Source organism: Quercus robur, chromosome 2 (genome assembly GCF_932294415.1).
Source record: "Quercus robur chromosome 2, dhQueRobu3.1, whole genome shotgun sequence".
In the NCBI taxonomy this organism is placed as follows: domain Eukaryota; kingdom Viridiplantae; phylum Streptophyta; class Magnoliopsida; order Fagales; family Fagaceae; genus Quercus; species Quercus robur.
Window position 1 is genome coordinate 5,130,204 of NC_065535.1, and position 24,454 is coordinate 5,154,657.

At 33.7% G+C, this 24,454-nt stretch overlaps 2 protein-coding genes across 3 annotated transcripts in view; one reads left to right on the top strand and one right to left on the bottom strand.

Moving 5' to 3' along the window:
- Positions 1-13,922, top strand: part of LOC126710689 (alpha-amylase-like) — an 86,023-nt gene extending 72,101 nt beyond the window's left edge. Inside the window, exons 1-4 of one of the 2 annotated variants that reach the window (XM_050411209.1) lie at positions 10,767-10,918; positions 11,084-11,213; positions 12,492-13,297; positions 13,522-13,922. In XM_050411209.1, the coding sequence (XP_050267166.1) occupies positions 10,826-10,918; positions 11,084-11,213; positions 12,492-13,297; positions 13,522-13,773 (1,281 nt within the window). In that variant the 5' untranslated portion in view covers positions 10,767-10,825 and the 3' untranslated portion in view covers positions 13,774-13,922. Of the gene's footprint in view, positions 1-10,766; positions 10,919-11,083; positions 11,214-12,491; positions 13,298-13,521 lie in introns of those variants that run through there. The other variant, XM_050411210.1, reaches the window with a different exon arrangement.
- Positions 13,923-19,829: 5,907 nt separating this feature from the next.
- On the bottom strand, positions 19,830-21,714 carry LOC126693745 (uncharacterized). Its single transcript, XM_050389870.1, has 3 exons — positions 21,084-21,714; positions 20,268-20,906; positions 19,830-20,143 (listed from the first exon to the last, which is right to left on the bottom strand). Exons 1-3 carry the CDS (start codon positions 21,712-21,714, stop codon positions 19,830-19,832), a joined length of 1,584 nt encoding a protein of 527 aa, XP_050245827.1.
- Between the last annotated feature and the right edge of the window lie 2,740 nt (positions 21,715-24,454).

Below are 24,454 nucleotides of genomic sequence, written 5' to 3' on the forward strand. Positions count from 1 at the left end.
TTTTATAGGGGACTCTAGTTGTTTCTTTGCTTAGGGATGAACAAGGGCTGGTTGCCCACTTTCAAGCCTCTTGCTGGGACCTTTTTGGGCTAGAAATTTGCTTCATTTCAGCACCTTTAGTTGGGCCATGTGGCCTTTTCTTTGCTTGGGCTTTTATAAGATGATCGCTATGGGTTTTGAGAGTAGATAATTCATAAATTTCATAAGCTTGTAATATTATAGTAATAAGTTTAAGAATCTAAAGCATTGGTCATTATTGGACTTCTAGGTGAAATAATTATGATATAGTATTTTGCCAAGTATTGATAACCTTGGGCTTCTAATAAATAGTGCCAACATAAGTTGGGCTTTTGATATTACCAATGAGAATTGAGTTTTTAATGTTGCCAATGAGAATTGAGTTTTTGATATTGTCAATGAAAATTGGGCTTTTGATGTTGCCAATGAGAATTGGGCTTTGATATTGCCAATGTGAATTGGGTTTTGGATAAATAAATCGCCATGGTTTCAAACCATGGGCTTTGATTATGGATTTGAATTCTATTCATAAAATTGTTTTGCCATGAATTTGAGTCATGGGCTTTTCAGATATTGCTAAGCATAAGTATTCTTGGGCTTTAAATATAATAAGATGTGTGTATTGGGTTCATAGGGACGATTTTGGGCTTACCTAAATAATGATAATGAAATTGGATAAAATATAAGTTTTTGGGCTTTTTGTGATAGTTTATATCATGACCCAATTTAGAAAATGAGTTATGAAATATTTGGGAAAACCCAATAACTTATTAGTGGTATAAATAGGTTGTACTCAAATAAAATTAGGTGTAAAAAAGTACCCTAACATATGTTAAATATTATCCCCTAATTTAAGAAATATATCCTAACAAATAAAAAAATAATGTTAATTAGATAATAAATATTATCTAAATTAAATTTTTGTATGTTAAATATTATCCCTTAATTTAAGAAATATATCCTAACAAATAAAAAAATAATGTTAATCTAATTTTATTTAATGATAAGAATGAATTAGAGTCCTAGTAGTATATTATTCTTTTTTAGTTCTTTAAAAATCTAAAAATTTAATAAAATTTCTGCAATTTGGTGAAGCCACATGGCGCAACCACAACGTCTAAGCTCAACTTTTATATATTTATTTAATAATAAGAATGAATTAGAGTCCTAATAGTATATTATTCTTTTTTAGTTCTTTAAAAATCTAAAAATTTAATAAAATTTCTGCAATTTGGTGAAACCACGTGGCACAACCACAACGTCTAAGCCCAACTTTTATTATATATTAGTATTATGCCCGTGCGTTGCACGGTTTTAATTATAAACTCTTAGTATAATTTTATTGAGAAATAATAAATTAATAATCACTTGAATATAGATTATATAAATTGCATATAAATTATTGTTCTTAAAAGTATCAAGCAATCACACAACATATTTATATGAAAAAATTAATAAATTTAATAATTAAAAACCAATGGAAACTTAACCAACGCTATTTCATTTGCCAAAAAAATAAACATAATTCTCTTTTAATCAATATAAGAATACACTAAAAAAACCATATATATATATATAGAAAATTTTCAATTATGAAGATGTTAGATTTCTAATCAATTTAGGAATTATAAGAGAAATAGAATTATTAGGAAAAAGATATGTATTAAAAAAATTATCACAATTAACGTTTTAAAAAAAAAAAAACATAAACTGATCACTTAGGATGCATATTTATCCAAAAAACTTGGAAGTTAGGACTTGGGAGAGTTCTATTAGACATAGAATTTCAAATTATATTGAGGTTAAATTATAAGAGAAATTATTAGATGGTTTGGAATTAAAGAAACACCTATCCTATGTGAAATTCTAATCAATTATATATATATATATATATATATATATTGTTAAAATATGTTTCTATCCAAAAAAAAAAAAAAAAAATAGCGTATATTTTTTTCTAAAATTATTTTTTATCTATAATTTTAATTTTTAAATAAAATACTAATGGTTACATGATCCTAATCTAAGTAAATTAGTTATTTTTATCCATGTTTCTAAGTTTTTTTTTTTTGTTTTTGTTTTTGTTTTGTTTTGTTTTGTTTTTTTTTTTTTTTTTTTTTTTTTTTTTTTTTTTTTTTTTTTTTTTTTTTTTTTTTTTTTCGTGCCTTATCATTTTAAATCTAAAAAAATGATGCAATATGGATTAGACCTTGTTTTTTAGTGTAGTATTTAAAAAATGAGAAGAATTAGATTACACTATGTCTACGCCACTGCAATTTAAAACGAATTAGACTTTTTTTTTTCTTTTTTTTTAGTGTAGCATATGTCACTGCAATTTAAGATGCATAAAAAAAATAAGGATTACATGAATAAAATGAAGAATTTGGATTGTAATAAAATAAATATTTTTATCAATTTAGAAATTATAGGAGAAGAACAATTATATATATATTTTTTAAATCTAAAAATTTTTAAAAATTTCTACAATATGGTGAAGCCACTTGGTGCAACCACGACGTCTAAGCCTAACTTTTATTATATAGCACGGTTTAATCAAAATTCATATGTAAACAATAAAATAGATAATAAAAATAAATGATTATTTTACTTTTAAGTTATATAATGAATGCATATTGTATAAGACTAATGTATTATAAAAGGCATATATATATATATATATATATAAAATAATTGAATGGAAGATGGTAGATAGCTTGTAACTAATATGAAAGGAGATACCTAAAATTTGAGGCTTAAGTAATATTTAAATGGAAAAACCTTAAATTTAGTAATTAAAAACTATCCAAAAAATGATTGAAAGCATATTTAAGTGGAAACATTAATTCAATAATTAAGAAAATTTTAAATTAATAAACATTTAAGAATTTGAAATAGAGAGACTTACATGAAAATTTAATTTTTGTCCTTGAAAGCATGGGAGAAGACACCAAAACTTGAGTGATTTTCACCCTACCAAAAAATTATAATAAACAAAGAGGATGTGTGTATATATATATATATATATATATATATATATATATAGATATAAACTTCAAGGTTTTTTTTTTTTTTTTGGTTGAGAGAAACTAAGAGTTAAGACATCGGTAATAAGTTTTCATCCACAATTGAAAATATAGCATTGAGATATGATGAGAATTGAGAAGTTATACCTTTCAATAGTGGGTCATTCTTGGCCTATGAACAATAATCTCTATTATTTGATCTCAACCTCTCTGTGTAATTATTAACAAAACAAAATAATTAAATAAGTAGCACAAAAAAAAAAAAAAAAGAACCTGCTTAGTGTGATATTTGCTATCTAGTTCACCTAAATAAGTTTTTTCAAAGGGATGATAAAGCTTTAACTACAAAGAGATACACTATGCTAAGCAATAGAGAATAAAACTTAAACTACAAAGAGAATAGTACACCATTAAAACAAATGCAGTAGCTTTCTAGTTAACAATATGGGCAATACAATCTATTATATCTTTTAATTAAGCTCTAAAACAATCCAAGTGTTGTGAATACTGTGCAAGAATGTTTGGTGAAAACTCCAATCTATCAAACTTGTTACAACCATCTTTGCATCTTCACTGATGTGCCCCATCTGTGATATGTTTTCTAGGACCTCACAGTGCATATATAAAAAAGTTGATAATAACAATTAAAATTTGTGTCTATCTAAAACATTGTCAAAGCATTAGGGTAAACTTTTAGAATTGATTTAATTGCTGGAATTAAAATTTTTTTTCCTTTAATGAGCACCAAATAAAGAAAATAAATCTAAAGCTTCTAACCACAAAATTAAACTTTAATTTTATGCATGCTTGCATGGGATCCATATAAAGAGTATAAAAGAAGTGACCAAAGGAAAAAAAAAATCAACAATATATGCACAAACTTCAAAAGATTAGGCAGAGTACAAAAGGCTTTGAAAAAACTGCAACAAAATACATATAATAGATTAGTGAAGCTAAGCAAGTTCATGTGCCACCTGATTGTTTTCTAAGATTGAAACCATGGCAAGCCATGAAAGATGTTCTGTATCATGTGTCCAAGAGGCCCAAGTAGTAAGGTCACCCCCGTACCAAAGGTGGAGTCCTTGTCCAACCCAATAGGTTCAAGAGTCCTCGCCTAGGTCCAACCAAGTCAGAAGGCCAACCCGAAGACTCAGTTCCAAGGCAAGGTGCAGTGCCACCTAGGTCTCAAAGGTCACAGGAAGGTGTCTGAAGGTCTCAGTTCACCGTCAGGGGGAAGTTCAAAGAAAGGATTCAATCCTGCCGCTCTATCAGCAAAGGAGGCAGCTAACGTAGTGGTATTCGCTTTTGCAGCTCTTCCAGAAGAAGCAGCTGTGGCATCTCTATCAGCTAGTTAGCTAGTGTCATTGGCCTTCGGCTTCTGGCTTTCGGACTAGTAGCTAAATTGCTTTCGTTTTTAGGGGAGAACGGAACCGGGCATAAGGAGCTTCCATCGCTATTGGTAGTTCATTCCCGGTGAGAATGTTGTCGTCAACGTATAAAAGAAGGATGAGGCAACGACCATGACGTCGACAAACAAAGATGGAAGAATCCGCACGGCTACAGTGGAACCCTTTATCAAAAATGAAGCAGTGAGAAACGAGCTAAATTTCTGAAAGCAGGTTCGTTGGTTTGACCGCTTGAAAAAGCAATGTGCTCCTTGCTCTTGGGCAAAATAGATTTCTACTTCTAGTGCAAAAGCCTCCGTTTGTTTTCTAAATAGAAATAGATAACTTGGTTTTCTAGTTTTAGAATAATTCTAGCAATAGAAGAGTTCTAGATATATTATGAGATATTTATGATTTTAACATTTCAAATTGATGAGCCTTCATTGAATTGTTCTTGGAGATAAATATGATTTTAGCATATCAGATAATTGATAAGCCTCCATCAAATAATTCTTTATGATCTAATCTAAAGTTGTTGATAAACTTGGAGATGGAAAGGAGAGTAAAAATTATTGATAATTCATAAAAATTAAAATTTTTATCAACTTAGAAATTATAGGAGAGAAAGATAAGGACAAAAAAATATACATCTATTTTTTTATTTTAGGGTTTGTTGATAACATTTTAGATAGATATAACTGTTATAGTTGTAAATCAAATACTACTTTTTTTCTTTACTTGATTTGTCATATTTATCAAAAAAAATATGTATATATCTATTCTTAAAATCTAAAAATTTAAGAAAATTTCTGCAATTTGGTGCCGCTACTTGGCGCAATCATAGCGTCTAAGCCCAATTTTTTATATATATAATATGATAATATAATACGATTTGTCTCAATGATGAGTGTAAAGATTTCTATATGGATAGAATAAAATTTTACATATCAAAAATAAAAACAATTCAAGGTGCAATCTAATGGTTGGTGGCTTGGAATGAGTTGTGGACCTAGACATCTTAGGTTTGATCCTCACAAAATTTTACGGAACATTGTTTTTTTAAAATGTTATATTTAAAAAGATATCAAGTAAAATGTCATATATACCCTTAGTTAAAAAAATTAATCACCCCGCTTGGACCGCTATGGTTCGATAAATTGATACTGCTAGCAAGTTTTCAAATAGATCTTAAACTTGGCCTATATCAGTCACACGTTTTTTTTTTTTTTTTTGGCAAATAATGAATTATTGTGCTGCAAAGTAAGAAGGCAACAATGCGAAAAGATAGCGATGGGAAAGCACCCAAGTGCATGATTTAGGGGCACATCAAGATAAACCTCCAGCTAATGGATTCCAGGTTACATGGATTAGGGGCACCCAAGTACCGTGCCTTGGACGCGATTGATGATGTGTAAGAGTATTTCAAACCGTTTAAAATGTGCACATCAAGAAGTTGTATTTTCTTAATAATGTATATATAGATTATTATATAGATATAAATAATAATAATAATAAAATGTTGTTTCCTTCCCTAAAAGTTATTTAAAGTTTGTTTAAAATGTTCTCTCATAAGTTCCTAAATTATTGAAATATTACATCTTTTGTCATTCTATTTATTCTCATTAAACTTTAATTTACATGTTTAACTAGCTCCTAATAGAGAATTTAACAGGCCTGACTTAGACTACCACATAAAAAAATATATACATATATAATATATATTAAGAAAAAAAAATTATAAAAAAATAAGGCTTAAATGTAAAAACACTCCCTAGAGTTTGGGTAAGTTCAAAAATGTCCCATGAGGTTATAACTTTTTCTTTTAACTCCTTGAGATTTTCATATTCACCAAATTGACCTTTAGGACTAACTTTCATTAGCTTTTATGGACAAAGAGATCATGTGACTAGTGACACAAATCAATTGTTGAGTCTTCTTAATATGATCATGTGATTTTTCCATCCGTAGTCAACACAAATTCTAAAATTAGCCTCTAGGGTCAAATTAGCGAATATGGAAACCTTAGGGAGTCATAAAGAAAAATTGAAACCCTATGAAGTGTTTTTGCAACTACCCAAACCCCAAAAGGTGATTTTGCATTATGATCATAAAACAAAACAAAACAAAAAAGAAGTAAAAAAGACACGTGAAGTGATCACTTGTCATGCAACTATTGGTCACGTGTACAACATGAAAATTTTCTTTAAAGTTTAGGGATGGTAAAAAAGATAGTTACTTAAAAAAAAAAAAAATGTAAAGTTTTTAATAGCCTTGGGACCCCAAAAAAAATTTAAAGCATAGACTTTTAGGTATGAAAAAAAGAAATTCATGCAAATTTTATGGTTGAAAACAAAATTTTTACTTTTCTCTTTGTAAATATGATATGGTTTTTTTTTTTTTTTTTTAAAGTAGTTTTCCAATTTTTGATAAAACTATTCCACTTCCTACCCATGAAACATTTCAAAACTCCATGCACCAATAACATGGTAAATAACACTTGGGACCTCTAGACTCTCTCCAAGTTTATGACACATCTTTTAAAGGGTAATTATATAATACTCCTGAAGTACCATAAATATATACTTTCCCCTCTTACATAATTGTGGGTTCTACTAATTAAATTCATAGTGGAACCCACAATTTATGTGAGCAGAAAGAGTATGCATTTATGATACTTCCGAAGTATTCAATAATTTTCCTCTTTTTAAGTTTATTGAATCAACTATCAAAGTGTTCTTGAACAAACATATATTATACTATTTAAACTTATAACATGGCATCACCGCACACCTTAGGTGCAATAGTCACTTTACAAGTATAATTGTTTGAGGGGTGTGGGGGGCAAAAGCTGAGATTCAAGTCTCCAGAAGAGAGTTTCACACACATATACATATTACACTTAGATTAGGTTAGAGAACTTAGAGTAGAACTTCTATCTTGTATAAAAAAATAAATAAATAAACTAAAAAACTTATAACATGGCTGTTTCTCAAAAAAAAAAAAAAAAAAAAAATTATAACATGGCTCCGCAATTATTTCTTTTTTTTTTTTTTTTTTTTTTCTTTTTTGAGAAAACGCAATTATTGCTTTTTAACCGAGCTTTCTGTCCGGTATTCATAGTTTCATACCATATTTCTTCAATTTGACTGCTTCAAAGTTCAAAGCCGTGTCTATGACTAAAATATTGGAGTATTAAGAGAAGTATTTCTCTTTCATATATGGCCTGGCCGTAAATCACGACTGTGTGACAACTGACAACAAGCCAACATGAGAAACTAGGACATCCTTTACCAAAAAAGGAAACTAGGACGACAAATTATATAGTTTTAATGGTAGACTACGTCATTTGTCCACTATTTCAGTAAAAGATTTCCACCTATTTAAAATTGTTGAGTCGGTATTTAGTTTTTATTTAAAACTCTACAATTTTAAACAATGGAAAGTCTTTTACTGGAATGACAAACCACATCACTTATCCATCATGAAAACCTTATAATTTCTCAACTAGGACAACCTTTATCAGTAATCACTCGCAAAAGTACAACATTCTGGCTTCGCTGATACGTACTAAAATAAAAGGATAACTTAAAAGAAAAAGAAAGACATGAATTAAAATTTAGCTGGGTAACTTATTTGGAAAAGGAAATGAACAAGTTATTATTATTATTATTATTATTATTTGAGAAACAACAAGTTATTATTATGATATTATCCAGCATGTAAAACAATATTACCTTGCTAACAAATGTGATGCAGATATGGAAGTACTAGTATGTAACTTTATTATTTAATGTGACTTGGAACTATTTAGTGTGACTATATAAAGAATTGAAATTAAAAAAAAGAAAAAGAAAAAAGAGAAGGTTATCAACAAATGTGATGTAGTTACAATCGTATGTGACATTGTTACTATACAATGTAACTATATAGAGAATAAAAGATATATATATATATATATATATTTTCTTTTCTTTTCTTTTTTTGAGAGACCGAACCCAAAACCAGGGGAAGGGAGATACTATTCATTAATAATTTCTGCAATATAATCAACAACAGAAACTACAGGTATTTCCTCAATCCAAGTATAGGAAGGATAAAAATTACAAGATGCTCTTGCTAAGTTATGAGCAACTTTGTTTCCTTGCCAACGAGTGTGCCTGAAAACCATATGCCGGAAATGAGTAGCTAGGGCCTTTATGTCAGAGAGGATATGACCGAAGCTTGCAGCAGAGTAACTTTCACTCTTCATAGCGCGGATGGCAATGTCTGAGTCACCTTCCAGGATGATATGATCAAAGGTGAGCTCTTTTGCAAAGATTAGAGCCCTCCTTGTTGCCAACACTTCCACCATCTCCACCGAAGTGGGCAGAGGAGTAATTTGTGTTAATACAGCCATAACTAGACCATGGTCGTTGCGGATAATGATACCTAAACCTACTTCACCCTTTTCTTGGAAGATAGCTTCATCAAAATTGATTTTGAACCAATCCGTGGGGGGAGGCTCCCATTTGATTTGGCTACGGGTAGGGGGAGGAGATGGTTCTATGGTATGGGCATGCTGAAATTCCAGGAGAGCATCTCTCGCCAAAGAGTTAAGCAATCTCAGGTCGACCACTGTTTCACCCATCCTTAGTTTGTTCCTTCTGAGCCAGACTTGAGATGTTAACATAGCAAGCATATCTGAGGGGTGGGCTTTCTCCATACACTTTTGAAATACTTCTAGAAAGGTCACACACTTTTTCGCGTCATCCCTAAGCGAATTAAATTGCACATCCTAGATCCCACGTAGGTTTGGACATGACCAAAGGGCATGCAATGTAGATTCCTGTTCAAGCCCACAGAGCTGGCAGGTAGCATCAGTGAGGATTTTCCTTTTTACCAGGTTGACCTGGGTAGGAAGAGCATCTAAGAGTGCACGCCACATTAGAGTTTTAGTTCTATTAGGGATGTAAAGTTGTGATTTACAAATTTGTATTCTGTTGGCTTTTATTCTGTGTCAAATTTGATTGTAATGATTTTCAATCTTGTGTACCCTGTATTTATTATGAGATTTGATTGTAAGGGTTGTGTGCTAGAGAGAGAGAGTGTGAAGACTCAAGTAAGTGAAGACAGAAGACTTCTCACGGGTGTCTCGCGACTAAGCTTCCCGCAAAGTGAAGCATGTGCCTTGCACATGACTGAAATGTGAAGAGTTTGTACAGATTGAGACAGCTGTGTCTCGTGAGTAAGGCCTTCCCGCAAGACACCTGCGAGACATTCTGTTCTGCCAGTCTGTACTGCCTGATACACACTTTCTGTACCCTCACTATATATACCCATATTACCCACAAATGTAAAGGAGAGCTTCTAAGAGAAAACCCTAGCAAAAACACTTGAGAGTTATAAATTGTTTTACCAACAATTCTCCACACATTTGTTTGTGGAATTTCCTCATCTCCTACCTCTCCATTTCCATACCATTGAGAGGTCAATAGCCCAAACACTTACCACACATTTTGAGAGTGTCCAGTGAGATTTTGGTGCTGCTGGGAAACATTGGAAGAACCCAAGGATGGCAGATGCAACATGGAGCTTGTTGCGGGATCCGGAGAGCTAGACAAAACACGGTTCCGAGAAGCCTTGTTGGAGTAGGAGCTTGGAGGGCTTAGTTACAGAGGGTAGATCAGGCTTGGAGGGTCTCTTGCTTACCCATGTATCCCAACTGATTGTCTAGTGGATCGATTACCGCTTGGAGGGCGGCAAAGAGGTTTTTTGCCGAGTTCTTTGGTTTCCTCTTCGATAACACGTCTCGGTCTTATCTGTATTTGCATCTCTTTTCCCTATTCTTGTTCATTTCATTTTACTGTTGTGTTGCTTTAAATATGGATTAGAGTAGCTCCCTTGCTTGTATGCTTGTTTTTACACTATTCCGCACTTAGTATTAAGTTAGTGTAAAATCAACTAAGCCGTAATTTGAATTGGGGGTCTAAACAAGCTCTTGTGTCTTTACACATTTCGAGCTTTCAAGGGATCCTCAGTTTCCAAAGCCCCTTCCATGTGCTCTTCTGGTGGGAGGGAAGCAAAGGACTTACAGTTGGGATCCACTTTTATATATATATATATATATATATATATTATACCACTTAAAAGCATAATGCAACTACAATATGTGACGTTGTTACTATCTAATGTAATATTACCATGCTCGTGACATATGGTTACTAACGTTGTTACTATCTACTTTTGTATTTACATTTTTTTTATTCCTTAACGATATTTTAAAAAGAAAAGAAAAGTCTCCTTAACGAACAGACTTTCAAACGTGTGGTTTCAGCACCTAGTGAAATTCCAGACCAAAGTCAAAAAGTGACGCCTATATAATGATTAATAAGAGAGAAGCATCCACCATCTTCAGCACCAATGAAGCTCATGAATCTTCTAACTTTACTCAGCTTCCTCAGCCTGTGTGTTTCTCTATTACCCTCCTTTGCAGTCTCAGCAATTCTATTTCAGGTAACTGTATGCACCCACTTACTATATATATCTTTTCTATGTACAGAGAGAGACGTAAATATATCTCATATATGATGTATTGGATATATGCATCTTCCTAGAGCTATGGTACACTTGGTACATGTGTTGCTGTGCCATGTAAATTAATGAATTATGAAATGACAGGGTTTCAATTGGGATTCAAGTAATAAAGGAGGATGGTACAACTCACTGAAGAATTCTATACCTGACCTCGCTAATGCTGGAATCACTCATGTCTGGCTTCCTCCTGCTTCTCAATCTGCTGATCCCGAAGGTAATTCTTCTGCAATTTCATTCCTTTAAACTGGGACATAATTTGGTCCCACTTGTTTTGCTACTAAGGTTAAATTCAATCACAAGTTGTAACAAGTGATGCCATATATAATGGTACTACAGTTTTGGTTATCTTTTTTTTCTAGCGTAGGTCTTCCAACTTAGACTTGGCCTGGTTAATTATTTGTTCATAACTGCAACGAAGTCCTATTAATTCCAATATAATGATATATATTCCAAGTACATGTTGTTGGGTTGGCTTACATGAAGGGTTGCCTATCTGCTTTGTGTTGGCCTTGTTTGGTCCAAGCCCATAAGGACTTATTAATTTATATTAGGCCTCAGTCCTTAAGGCTTTTATAAACTAAGGGTCTGTTTAGATACTGCTTATTACTGAAAACTGAAAACAATGTAGCAAAATAATTTTTAAAAGTGTGAATAGTACCATGAGATACAGTTTTAAAGAAAAATTTGCTAAAATCTATATTTGCGGGTCCTATGAACAATGCATAAGACCCACACAAAAAACACAGCCACCAACATAAACGCAAACGCGTTGCTATCCAAACTAACACTAAGTTGTTGGATTTTTTATAACTAAGAGGACGCTCAATGGTGAGAGATAAGGTTTTGAGTGTGAGCTTTTCTTGCTTAGGTCATTGAAACAAGTGTCTAATAGGTGTTTAGGGTTTCTTTCAACGAGTTGATTGGAAGATTCCATTGTGGTGGAATTGGGTTTTGTAAAATTTCTTGAGGTAATCTTGTATTTCTCCAAGATTATTGTGTAAGCTCAAGTTGTATAATAGAACTTGAATAGTAGACCATTGTAACTTTTTGACTATAGTGGATTGTTCAAAACTTAACCCGAGGATGTAGGCTTAATGCCAAACCATGTAAATCTCGTGTGCATTGTGTTTGCCTTGCCTTCTAATGATTGATGAATTGTCTCTTAGATTCCATATTGCATATCTTGCTAGCTTAACTTTGGTATTTGTTGTGGCTAAGTGAATTCACACTTGGTTGACAATATTGGTTAAGATTTTGCTCTCAAGTGGGTAGTCTTTCCCTACACTTTGTGCGTCTATCACATTCCTGGGGAATGCATGATTGTCTAATTAAGTTTTAAAAAAAGGAACAACCTGAGTATGGATGATGTTTGAGATATGGAAAATGGTCATTTTTATCATCTATATGTTCCCATCTTTTGGTCTCAATTAAGAGTACAGATAAGATATGCTCAATCTAAATGTATGTCGTTTCCTTGCTTAATTTCTATTAGGATATATGCCTGGAAGGCTATATGATCTCGATGCCTCAAAATATGGATCTAAGGATGAATTGAAGTCACTGATTGCGGCTCTCCATGAGAAAGAAATTAAAGCCGTTGCTGACATAGTGATAAACCACAGAACTGCTGAGAAGCAAGATGGGAGAGGAATATGGTGCATCTTTGAAGGTGGAACTCCGGACGGACGTCTTGATTGGGGACCATCCTTCATTTGCAAGGATGACACAGCCTATTCTGATGGCACAGGGAATCTTGACTCTGGAATGAACTACACAGATGCACCTGACATTGATCATCTTAATCCACAGGTACAAAAAGAGTTGTCAGAGTGGATGAATTGGTTGAAGACTGAAACTGGATTCGATGGATGGCGTTTCGATTATGTGAAAGGATATTCCCCCAGTATAACAAAAATTTATATGGAACAAACTAAACCAGAATTTGCAGTTGGGGAGAATTGGAATCCTCTTTCTTATGGGGATGATCAAAAGCCTAATTTCAACCAGGATGCACACCGTGGTGTGGTAGCTGATTGGATTCAGGCTGCTGGTGGGGCTGTCACTGCATTTGATTTCACAACCAAAGGGATTCTTCAAGCAGCTGTGGAAGGGGAATTATGGCGGTTAAAGGACTCGAATGGAAAGCCACCAGGACTGATTGGAATAAAGCCAGAAAATGCTGTGACATTTATTGAAAATCATGATACCGGGTCTACTCAAAACCATTGGCCATTCCCCTCAGATAAAGTCATGCAGGGATATGCTTACATTCTCACCCATCCTGGCACCCCAACCATAGTAATTTCTATATCCCAATTTTATTTTATTTTATCTATTTTTTCATTCTAAATGATAGAATAGTCTACATGTGGCCAACCGGATTTAGTTTGTTAAGGATTTATAATTGACCCTAAAGGTTTTGGGATTAAGGTTTAGTTTCATTCTATAGATGGCTAATAATCCTTATGGAAATATATATATACTTTTGCTGGCTAAAAGAGATTGTTTTTGTGTTGTGGCAGTTCTATGATCACTTCTTTGATTGGGGTCTAAAGGATGAGATAAGCAAATTGACTGCAATTAGATCAAGAAATGGGATCAACACCAAAAGCACAGTGAATATTTTAGCTTCTGATGCTGATTTATATATGGCTGGGATTGATGACAAGATCATTATGAAGATTGGGCCAAAGATGGATCTTGGAAACCTTGTTCCCTCAAATTTCCAGGTTGCTGCCTCTGGCAATGACTACGCCGTGTGGGAGAAAAAGTGAAGACTAGAAATGATTTTGTATAAAATAAATGCCAGAATGGTTCATGAAGCCTATTATTGTTAATTTGTTACTAATACATTTGTCCCTAATGAGTGTAAAGATCTCTATATGGATAGAATAAAATTTTACAGAAGCTTATTATAGAACAATTTGATCCACCCAGTCACTATTACTTCTGTGCTACAGTCCACCTTTTCTGCACAATTTCACAGCCTACTCACTTTATCATTTGTGCAAACATAATATTAAAGTTGTAGCATGAACATGGGGAAAAAAAATTTGGCTAACGATTTATTTTCAGGTAGTCTATTCATGGTGGAGAAGATAAAATGAAAATAAGTAGGTCAAATATGAAGTTGATCATCTCAAGCCCCAGAAAAGTGGAACTAAAAAGAAAGTGAACAAAAATCTGTTGTAGTAGTCCAGTCTTGGTGTCAATGGCTTAGGAGTTAGAACATCCCCATCTCAGAGAACTGCCATAACATTATATGAGCCATTGTTAATTCTCTATGTTTTATCTTCATTTCACTGTCTTGCTTGCTTACTTGAGACCCCATATTTGAACCTGTGACTTGTCGCGATTGGTGGAAGACAATTGTCAAATCTTTATTCTGTAAAAGAGAGGTGTAATGATGTAGCATGGTTGAGGGAGATGATGAGAGACACAGGAATGTCTGTTCAATACATCATTGAGGTGACTTCATTCGAGTTAATTAATAGAAACTTTTGTTTGAGTTAAGTGAATTTGAATACAAAATTATGGCAAGTTGGCAACCTTGGTCTTTATATATTGATTTTTAAATACTGATATCCTGTATCATATTTGTTTTCCCCAAAATAAGCAGACTTCTTCCTGATTCCATTTGAGAGGGCACAACTTGGGCTTGGGCTTGGAAAATACACATTATTCCAACTTAGGGTCTGTTTGGATACCGCTTATTACTAAAAGCTGAAAATTGAAAATACTGTAACAAAATAATTTTTAAATATATAAATAGTGCTGTGGGATCCAATTTTAAAGTTAAACTTTAAGATGGTCTCATTAAATATTTTATTAATACTATAATTTTAGTTATTAACCATTGGTTTTTCATTAGTTTTTAAGTCAATAAAAACCTTAAATATATATTTTTTTTTTCCCTTTATACACACACACACAGACATATACAGTGAATCTTTACACATACTTTTAAGAAAACTCTATATATTCTACTTTTTTGGATGTGTAAAATTATAGACTACTACTCCATAATGATAGTGGCTAATTAATTTTAGATATTTTTTTTAGTAATCTCATTTATAATGCTTCTTACTATTATCATATATTTACTAACTGATGATTTGCATAACAAAGATGATAAATGAGAGGTAGCATTGTTCATTAGATTTTCAAAAGTAATAGTGTATGAAAATTATATAAATATATATATATATATATATATATATATTTTATAAATAAGGTTAAATGAAATGTCAAAAAATAGATTTTTAAATTTTCTAACTTTATTTCTTATGTAATTTCTACTATTATTAGAGAACATCTCTTTTTTAGTTATGATTAATATGGTTTCCATAGTTAGGGTTTGATTAGTTTTAAATTTAAATTTAGTACTATGATTGTATTTAATTGTTGATTGTTGATTTAATTTTTTAAGTGAATTTAACAGTTTATGTTACTATACTATAAAGTTTTTAATGTTCTCCACACGGTAATCTCTATTTTATTTTTTACTTCTCCTTACATCCTCTTTGTTTTCCAATCAACGATTACTAATTGACTTTTTTTTTTTCTTTATCTACTCTTAATTACTTTGTATTGATTTTTTTTATACCACCTCTCTCTCCCCATTGGCAACCTATCGTTTTCCAAAATTTGATGATGATTCTATGACATTAAATATGCATTATTTGTTTTTTTTTTTTAATTTTTTTTAATTTAGTTTTCTAACTTGATTTGTTTTGTATTTCATTCTTCCTTTGATGCATTGGATGTGAGAATGAGTGTTTCCCTAGCATTACTCCACTTAATGTCGACAATTTATTTATTTAATTTAGGCAAAATATTATATTTTAAATTTTTTTAAATAAAAAAGGAGTGAAAATATAAATAATTTAATGATATATATGAGGGATGTGGCTGAATTTAAATGTTAAATAAAATTATATGATAAAAAAATAAAAATAAAATACATAACAATAAACACTAACTTATCCAAATAGTTCTATGTAATATAATAATAGTACATTCGTATATACTATTTTTAATTATTTATAATGCAATATGATAATATTTAACAATCAAAGTCATAAAAAAATAAAAATAAAAAACTTAAAACACAAAACTAAATCCCATCAACTAAAATAGAGTTCTAAAGAATACAAAACTTTATCAAGCTAAAATAGAGATGCAAGAAAAATAAAAATCCACCAAAAAATTGAGGGAGAAAGAGTGGGAAATAACCACTTTTTTGTGAGAGAAAATTATGTAAAAAATGGAAGAGTGAATAACAAAGTTATACTAAGAGGATGATAATAAAAAGAAACAAAATAAAGGAAGATAAAAGGAAAGGGGAAGAGTGATATCTAGGTAGAATGTTTGTGGAGATGAAAAGGTAAAGAGAAGGAGAAGGGTGGGAGAAAGTGCAAATGTTAAAAAAAAAAAAAAAATGAGTACAATTTGATGAGCACAATTTTCTTTTATTTGAATCTAAGAAAAATATTACATTTTATATTTTTTATAACAAAAAGAGAAAGAAAATATAAATAATTTAATGATAAGGAGGATGTGGTTGGATTTCAATATTGAGTAAAATAGAAGAGAAGAAAAAAATAAGAAAAATTAAAAGATATAACAATAAACACTAAATTATCCAAATTATGCTATGTAATGGAATACTATTTTAATTTTATCTACTATCTTTAATTTTTTATAATGTAATCGGATAAAATTTAACAATTAAAGAGCAAAATAATAATAATAACTTAAAACACAAAACTAAATCATATCAACCTAAATTAGAGTTCTTAAAAACACAAAAATTTATCAACCTAAAGCGAAGATGCAATAAAAAATAAAAATCCACCAAAACATTGAGAGAGAGAGAGAGAGAGAGAGAGAGAACCTTTTTGTGAGAAAAAACTATGCAAATAATGGAAAAGAATGACAAATTTATAGTAAGAGAGAAGGGATAAGAAGAGACAAATAAAGGAAGATGAAAGGAAAGATGAATAGTAATATTAAAGTAAAGGGTAGTGGGGAGATGAAAAGATAAGGAAAGAAGAAAGGTTGAAGAAAGTGTAAATATTTAAAAAAATAAGTGAATGTAAAAAAAATTATAGGAAAATTGGAAATAAAAAAGAAATATATATAGATGTTAAAACTGACAAAGATGAATATATAAAGTCAATAATCTATTTATACATATATTTTTTGTAAAAAAAAATAAATAAATAATAAATAATAATTATGTGATGAATGACATGGCGATAAGATGGCGTAATAGGAGCTCAGTAGCAATAAATACCACGCTTTAGCTTTTAGTAATATATAGATTTGCATTTTTCCCAAGTTGCGGGTCCCATGAGCAATGCCGATAGACCCATTAAAAAAAACGTAGCTGCTGAGAAACGCGCAAAACGCGCTTCCCAAACTCACACTTACACTATTTTAAATAAAGATGAAAACGAAATTCCATAATTTAAGGTAAATATTTTTTTTAATTTGTAAAAAGTTTTTTTTTTAAATTCAAAATTTTACGAATTATAAAATGTTTTTGGTATACAGTTTCTCCTCCACCAACAATTTTTCTTTATTTATTTATTTTTTTGAGAAAGAAGACATCAGACTTTATTGAACCAGAGAGGCCAAATCAACCTGTACAAGATGATAGATGGTAAGAGGAACTTCTTCCATCCAAATTACACACTCTGCTAAATTTACAGCTAATTTAGCCAAACCATGTGCCACTTTGTTGCCCTCTCTCTTTATATGAGAGTAGGACACTTCTGAGAAATTTCCTGCTAATGAAAAAGCATCCCTAATCAGCAAACCATAAGCAGCCAACCCCACAACTTTTGTTTTTAGAGCTTGCGTCACTACCAGTGAGTCACCTTCCACTATAACATTATCAAGCCTAATATCAGCAGCAAACTCAAGAGCACAGGCAACAGCCAGAGCCTCAATCTCTACTACTTTGAAAGCTTGGTTTAGCAGTTGGGCTAAAGATGCGATCACTAGGCCGTCTCCATTACGAATAACCACACCAATACTTGACTTGTTAGTGTTGGAACAGAGAGCTCCATCATAGTTAATCTTGAAAACATTCTGGGCAGGGGGAGACTAAGAGGTCCGCTGCTGTGTCTGTCGAGGATGAGCTGCAGGTTTAATTGCTTTGAACTCATTGAACCTGTCCTTTGCAAACTAAGCCAACTGGGTTGTGGGACAACAAGACTGCTGGGTCCTCAATTGATTCCGTTGAGTCCAAATGACCAAACAAACATTGCAAACAATTCCGGATCTTTGTCATTTTTTATAATCCAGGCCATAAGCTCACCAAAGCATTGGAAAGACGTATGAGTTCGAAACCTCCACAAAACCATCGCTCCCCAAACCCCATCAAGCTCAGCATAGCTCCACACCGCGTGAAGAATATCTTCACTACCTCCAGAACATCTATCACAGGAATGGTCATTAATAATTTGCCACCGAGCTAAATTCCTTTTAGTAGGGAGGGAATTTTTACAAGCTCTCCAAATAAGGTGTTTTACTTTGTTTGGGACATCAAGAGACCAGACTGCCTTCCACAAGCCTTTTTCATAATCTGGAGGTTCTTCAAGCCGATTGAAGTCCACCTCTTCTCTCAGAAACTGATACCCCATTTTGCATAAGTACTGCCCATTTGGAGACAAAGGCCAGAAAAGAGAGTCATCAACCTCAAATTGGGACAGAGGGATCTTTTTAATAAGTTCAGCCTCCTGGGGGATAAATATACCATCAATCATCTCTTCATTCCAGCTTCTAGTATCAACATTAATCAAGCACTCAACAGTCGCCTCCTCCATAAACTCCAACACTGGGGTAGAGACTCTAGTTGGATGCTTAATTGGCAGCCAATGGTGCTGCCAAATCTTAATGGATCTGCCATCTCCAACCCTCCAGCACGTTCCCTCTAAGATGACATCCCTTCCTCTAAGAATGCTTCTCCATGCGTAAGAACCCGAAGCCGAGTCCTGAGCATCTAAAATGGAACAATAAGGAAAGAATTTGGCCTTGAAAACCTTATAGAAAAGTGATTCCCTATTATTCAACAGTCTCCAAGCTTGCTTCGCCAAAAGAGCATCATTAAAATGAATTAGGTCTCTAAAGCCCAAGCCACCTACCAGTTTTGATTTGGTAAGAACATCACACCGCATCCAATGGACTTTTCTTCGGTCTCCACGCTGCCCCCACCAAAACTTCTTGACCATAGCTTCGATCTCATGACAAAAGACCCAAAGGGAGGTTAAAACACCCCATAGCAAAGGTCGGAATGGCTTGGATTACTGCCTTGATTAAGACTTCCCTCCCAGCTTGTGACAAAAGCTTACCTTCCCAACCTTGCAGCTTTTTCCAAACTCGCTCCTTGATGTAATTGAAACTAGCCTTCTTACCTCTTCCCACTAGAGAAGGAAGCCCAAGGTATTTTTCATAGAACCTGATTTCTTGAACTCCTAGAAGACCTTTGATAGTATCTTTAGTAGCTTGTAGGGTAGATTTACTAAAGAAAAGTGTTGTTTTTTCCTTATTGATCTTTTGTCCTGATGATTGTTCATACACCCCAAGGAGCTTTAGAATATTGCTGCATTCCTCAAAATTAGCTCTATAAAATAACAAGCTATCGTCTGCAAAAAAACAGATGTGTTAGTTTAGGACCTCTTTTGCATAGAGAGAAGCCTCTAAGATTACCCAAGCTAGCTGCATCTTCAATCAAACCATGCAACCCCTCCGTGCATAAGAGGAATAGGAAAGAAGAGAGGAGATCACCTTGCCTAATCCCTCTAGATGGTGTAATAAGGCCTTAGGGGGCTCCATTAATCAAAGTCGAGTAAGTGACAGATCTCACACAAGCCATAATCAGAGATATCCATTTTGCACAAAAACCCATTTTCAACATGAGAGTTTCCAAATAAGTCCATTCGATCCTATCGTAGGCCTTACTCATGTCTAACTTGAGAGCCATAAAACCTGTTTTACCAGAAGTTTGATTTTTCATGCGATGTAATGTTTCAAAAACCACTAGTATGTTGTCTGTAATAAGCTGGTCTTTTGCAAATGCTAACTGGTGCTCAGTAATAAGGTTAGGCAAAAACTTTTTCAGCCTATTTGCTAGGACTTTTGAAAAGATTTTGTACAAGACATTACACAAACTTATAGGGCAAAATTCAGTTACTAATTCAGGACTATCAACCTTAGGGACGAGTAATGAAAGTATGGTTAATGGGAGAGGGCAAAATACCTGAATTCAACCACATGAGGACAGAGCTAGTCACATCCTTATCCACCATAGGCCAAAAATGTTGATAAAACAACGGAGGCATCCTGCCTGGGCCAGGGGCTTTTAATGGCACCATTTGTTTAATAGCATCCAAGATTTCCCATTCATGAAAAACTCCAACCAGATCAGCATTCATTTCTTCTGTTACTACTTGGGGAATTTTGTCTAGAGCTCCACACTGGCTAGCTGGACAAGAGGAGAAGAGCTCGGTATAATAATTGATAAAGGCCTGACCAATATCCTCTGATTGATTCAGCCACCTCCTAGTAAGGTCTCGGATACCTAGGATTGAATTTTTCTGGAGTCTCTTAGTGGCTTTACTGTGAAAAAAATTTGTGTTGCTATCTCCTTTACTCAACCACAAAACTCTAGATCTTTGGCTCCACAGTCTAGATTCTCTATGGATCAAAACATTAACCTCGGCTTTTAATAGTTGAACCTGTGAGTTGTTCCCCGATCTCATTGCTTCTAATTCTGCAGCAGCCAATAACTTCTTCTTATCTGCCAATGTCCTTCTCACGTTTCCAAAGCAATTATTATTCCACCAAGTTAAATCCTGTTCGCACTTAGCTACCTTCTTTAGAATTGCACTACTAGGATCTGGACTTTCAGTACTTGTTCAAGCAGCTTCAACAGTTTCCCCACATCTATCATCAGAGAGCCACATTTCTTCGAATCTAAAAACTTTCCTTTTCCCCGGAATCTCCAAGCCAAACAAGTTAATAAATAGAGGTAAATGGTCTGAACAGTAACAGTGTAGGTGGTGGATTTTTGTACCTGGGAACAGTAAAAACCAATTGTTCATTGCTAAACCCTTATCCAAGCGTTCCCAAATAGACTGACCCGACTCAAAATGTTTACTCCACGAGTACTTTGGGCCCACAAATCCCAAATCCATAAGCCCACACTCATCAATTACGTCTCTGAATAGTTGCATCTGATTAAAACTTCTTAAAACTCCGCTCCTCTTTTCTTCTTGTCTGGTAATTTCATTGTAGTCACCAACACACAGCCAAGGAATATTTTGATTGCTGTTCAAACTTCTAAGCTTCGCCCATGCTTCATTCCTTTTTGCTGCATCAGGTTCACCATAAAAGCCTGTGAACCTCCATTCGTCTCTCTCATTTTTATTAATAACAGCATCAATGTAGTATCTATGGGAGCCTACTACCTTCAAGTTTACAGAATTTTTCCAAAACAGGACCAAGCCACCTCCTCTGGTAGTTCTTGGTACCACCCACTTTTGATCAAAATTAATGTAACTAAGTGTCCGGTCTAGCCTTACTTCTTCTACCCATGTCTTGGCTATAAACACGACAGAGGGATCTTTTGCCCGTAATATACTTACAAGCTCTTTTTCTATACGTAGGTTCCCAAGCCTACGACAGTTCCAAGCTAAGAGATTCATTGCATCTAGCGGGGCTAGTGACCAGCTTCCACCAATATCTTAGTTTGAGGACCATCTACCTTGGAAACTAGCGCCTCTTGCTTGGTAACTCCGAGAGAATTCTACTATCATACTGGTTTCTTTTCCCCAAGCCAGGAATAAGCCCCTCCTCAGGAAGAGATGGGTTAGTACCTACTGTCCTCACAAGCCGAGTCCACTTCCCTTGGAGAGGTGTATGGGTAGGAGGAGATTTGATATTGGTAATATCACATAACACCTGGGGAGCTAGATTTTCCTTTTGAATTATCGTAGTAGGTTCAGAAGGAAACATCAGATATTTATTACCCGTAAGGCTCTGGGGGCAGCTGTAGTCAGTAGGGGAAGTTGCCTCAGATAAGGAAGTAACCCCCTCCACATTATTAACCGAATCAAATTTCCTAATACCCTCATCAATCTCAGCTAGTTTGGAAAGGAAAAGAGAATCATTAGAGACCATCTCTGCGAAATTTGTGGGATGCAAATTCGGGGGTAAGTTAATTCCAACACTCGCTTCCCCTAAAGACTCGTCTTTTCCTAATGTAGTGACTGAATCAAAATGAGAAGGAGAGTTGGAATTAGAGGTGTTACCTCCCAAATCCGTGACCAAAATGGGTTGGGGCACCACCAAGTCTCCCTTTGGCCTACTAACCTTTACTGCACTTGGAACCGCCGCCTCCCCATTTTCCTTCCCTAGGGTCTCCTGTTCAAACCACCCAGTACATAAAAAACATTCTTACTCCCCCTTTGATGAGGAGTAGCTCTTAAGAATGAACCAAACTGCTGTTTTTCAGTTGACAGTGATCCGTTACTCTAAATCCACAGTTTGCATTGTTTATCGCCATGGTCTAGGCGACCACACCAGTAACACATATTAGGAAGCCTCTCATACTGAAAGCGAACCCATGATTTTTCACCATTCTCAAGTGTAATCACCCTCCCCCTACACAAAGGGAGAGATATGTCAATATTTACTCGAACCCGAAAGAAATTTCCACCATCATCCACAGTGGACTCAGGGGACCTGTGGACCTCCCCAACTATGTCACATAGACTTTCCGCCACCATTCTCGACATGAAGCTAAGAGGGATATCGTGCACTTGAACCCAGAACCAATCTTTATCAAAGATCAAATCTTTAACCTGTGAACCTTCCTCGTATCTTTTCAGGACCACAAGGTGTTTGTCAAAAGTCCAAGGTTGGTTTTGATGGATCCTTTCCACATCTTGGACATTATCAAACTCAAATAGGACTATATGGTTGCCCAGATTGCGAATCTTGAAACCATTTTGTGACCTCCATAACTACTTGAAGGTGCGTACCACGGCCTCCATTACTAGAAAACGAGAGGTGAGAAATTTTTCCGCCACAACAAATGCTCTAGACTTTTGGGTCTGTGGAAGAACAAAGCCAGAATTTTCCTTCTCCGAGAGCGAAAACTTACTCCAATCTTTTGTCAAGTCTTCCATGAGGAGAAAAACGTTTGAAAAGAAGACCGATGAGAAGGAGGAACAGAGAATAGAAAAGAGAAAGAAGAAATTAGTGTTTCCCAAACCCCACAAAACAAAGTAACCCACTAGTCTCGAGATACCCCTTTGGATGCTCGAGAGGATAGAGAGATTAGACCGAACAAATACAACAAGACAAGGAACACAAATCTCCTTCTCTGAAGGGACAAGAACTACTACTGCCTAAAGAAAAGGGAAAAAACCCTTCTCTCTTTACGGCAGAGAGACTTTTTTGGTTCAGGAGAGGAGAGTCTTAACAATTTTTCTTTAATTGATGTGTACTAATGCTTAAAAGGCAAAGATGCTACTTTATGTGCTTTCATCAACTTAATTACTTAATTTAACTTTGATTCAAATTCAACTGCAGAAATTGTTGGTCTAAATTAAAATGAAGTGACTTCCTAATAGTTGGTAGCAATGATTTTCAGAACATAATTTTGGATGTTGGCTTAAAATCAGACCCTCACACTCACTTCATTTCCCTGCATCTTATGGCACCATGGACTTTTTGTAGCTAACGTCTCTTTCTTGTCCATCATGTAAATTTATCTAACAATAGATCTAATAAAACTACATTTTTCATAATTATGGACATAACATGTTACAATTAGTATGTAATCAAATTAGTATCAATAATAGACATATATAAAAGTGACGTAATTCTAATCACAACAATTTTTTTTTAAACATTCCAATGACAACATGACACTTTTAACAATTTGTTAAAAAAACTGTGAAATTTTGTCTAAAATTAGCATTTACCTTCACAATAATAACATAAAAAGAGGATAGCTACCTAGTTTTAGTATTAAAAAAAGAGTTTTTCAACTCCGTCTGTTTTGAATGAATCCTTTCTATTTGGAGAAATATCGTTTGCTAAGCCAAATATTAAAAAATGATAAATAAAAATAATAGTGCGATCACTAAGTTGGCAATAATTATTTGAACCAAATTTAGGTACAATACTTAGATTCCCTTTTTAAAATTCTGTCATGTGGATTTTTTCTTATGCAATGGAAGTATATTTTTTAGTTAAATAGCCACATGGCTAAATTTTAAGAGGGAAACCTAAAGAACAGCACCTAAGGTACTGTACTTAGGGTCCATTTGAATACAACATATTTTGCTAAAAACTGAAAACTAAAAACACTGTAGCAAAATAATTTTTAAATGTGTAAATAGTACCGTGAGACCAATTTTTAATATTTTTTCTAAA

Coding starts and splice junctions, on each gene's coding strand:
- LOC126693745 (XM_050389870.1), bottom strand. CDS start 21,714: ATGAATCTCTTAGCTTGGAACTGTCGTAGGCTTGGGAACCTACGTATA. Junction 20,907..21,083: donor TTGGTTTTTACTGTTCCCAG/GTACAAAAATCC, acceptor CTGAAAGTCCAG/ATCCTAGTAGTGCAATTCTA. Junction 20,144..20,267: donor CCTCATGTGGTTGAATTCAG/GTATTTTGCCCT, acceptor TCTTTTCAAAAG/TCCTAGCAAATAGGCTGAAA.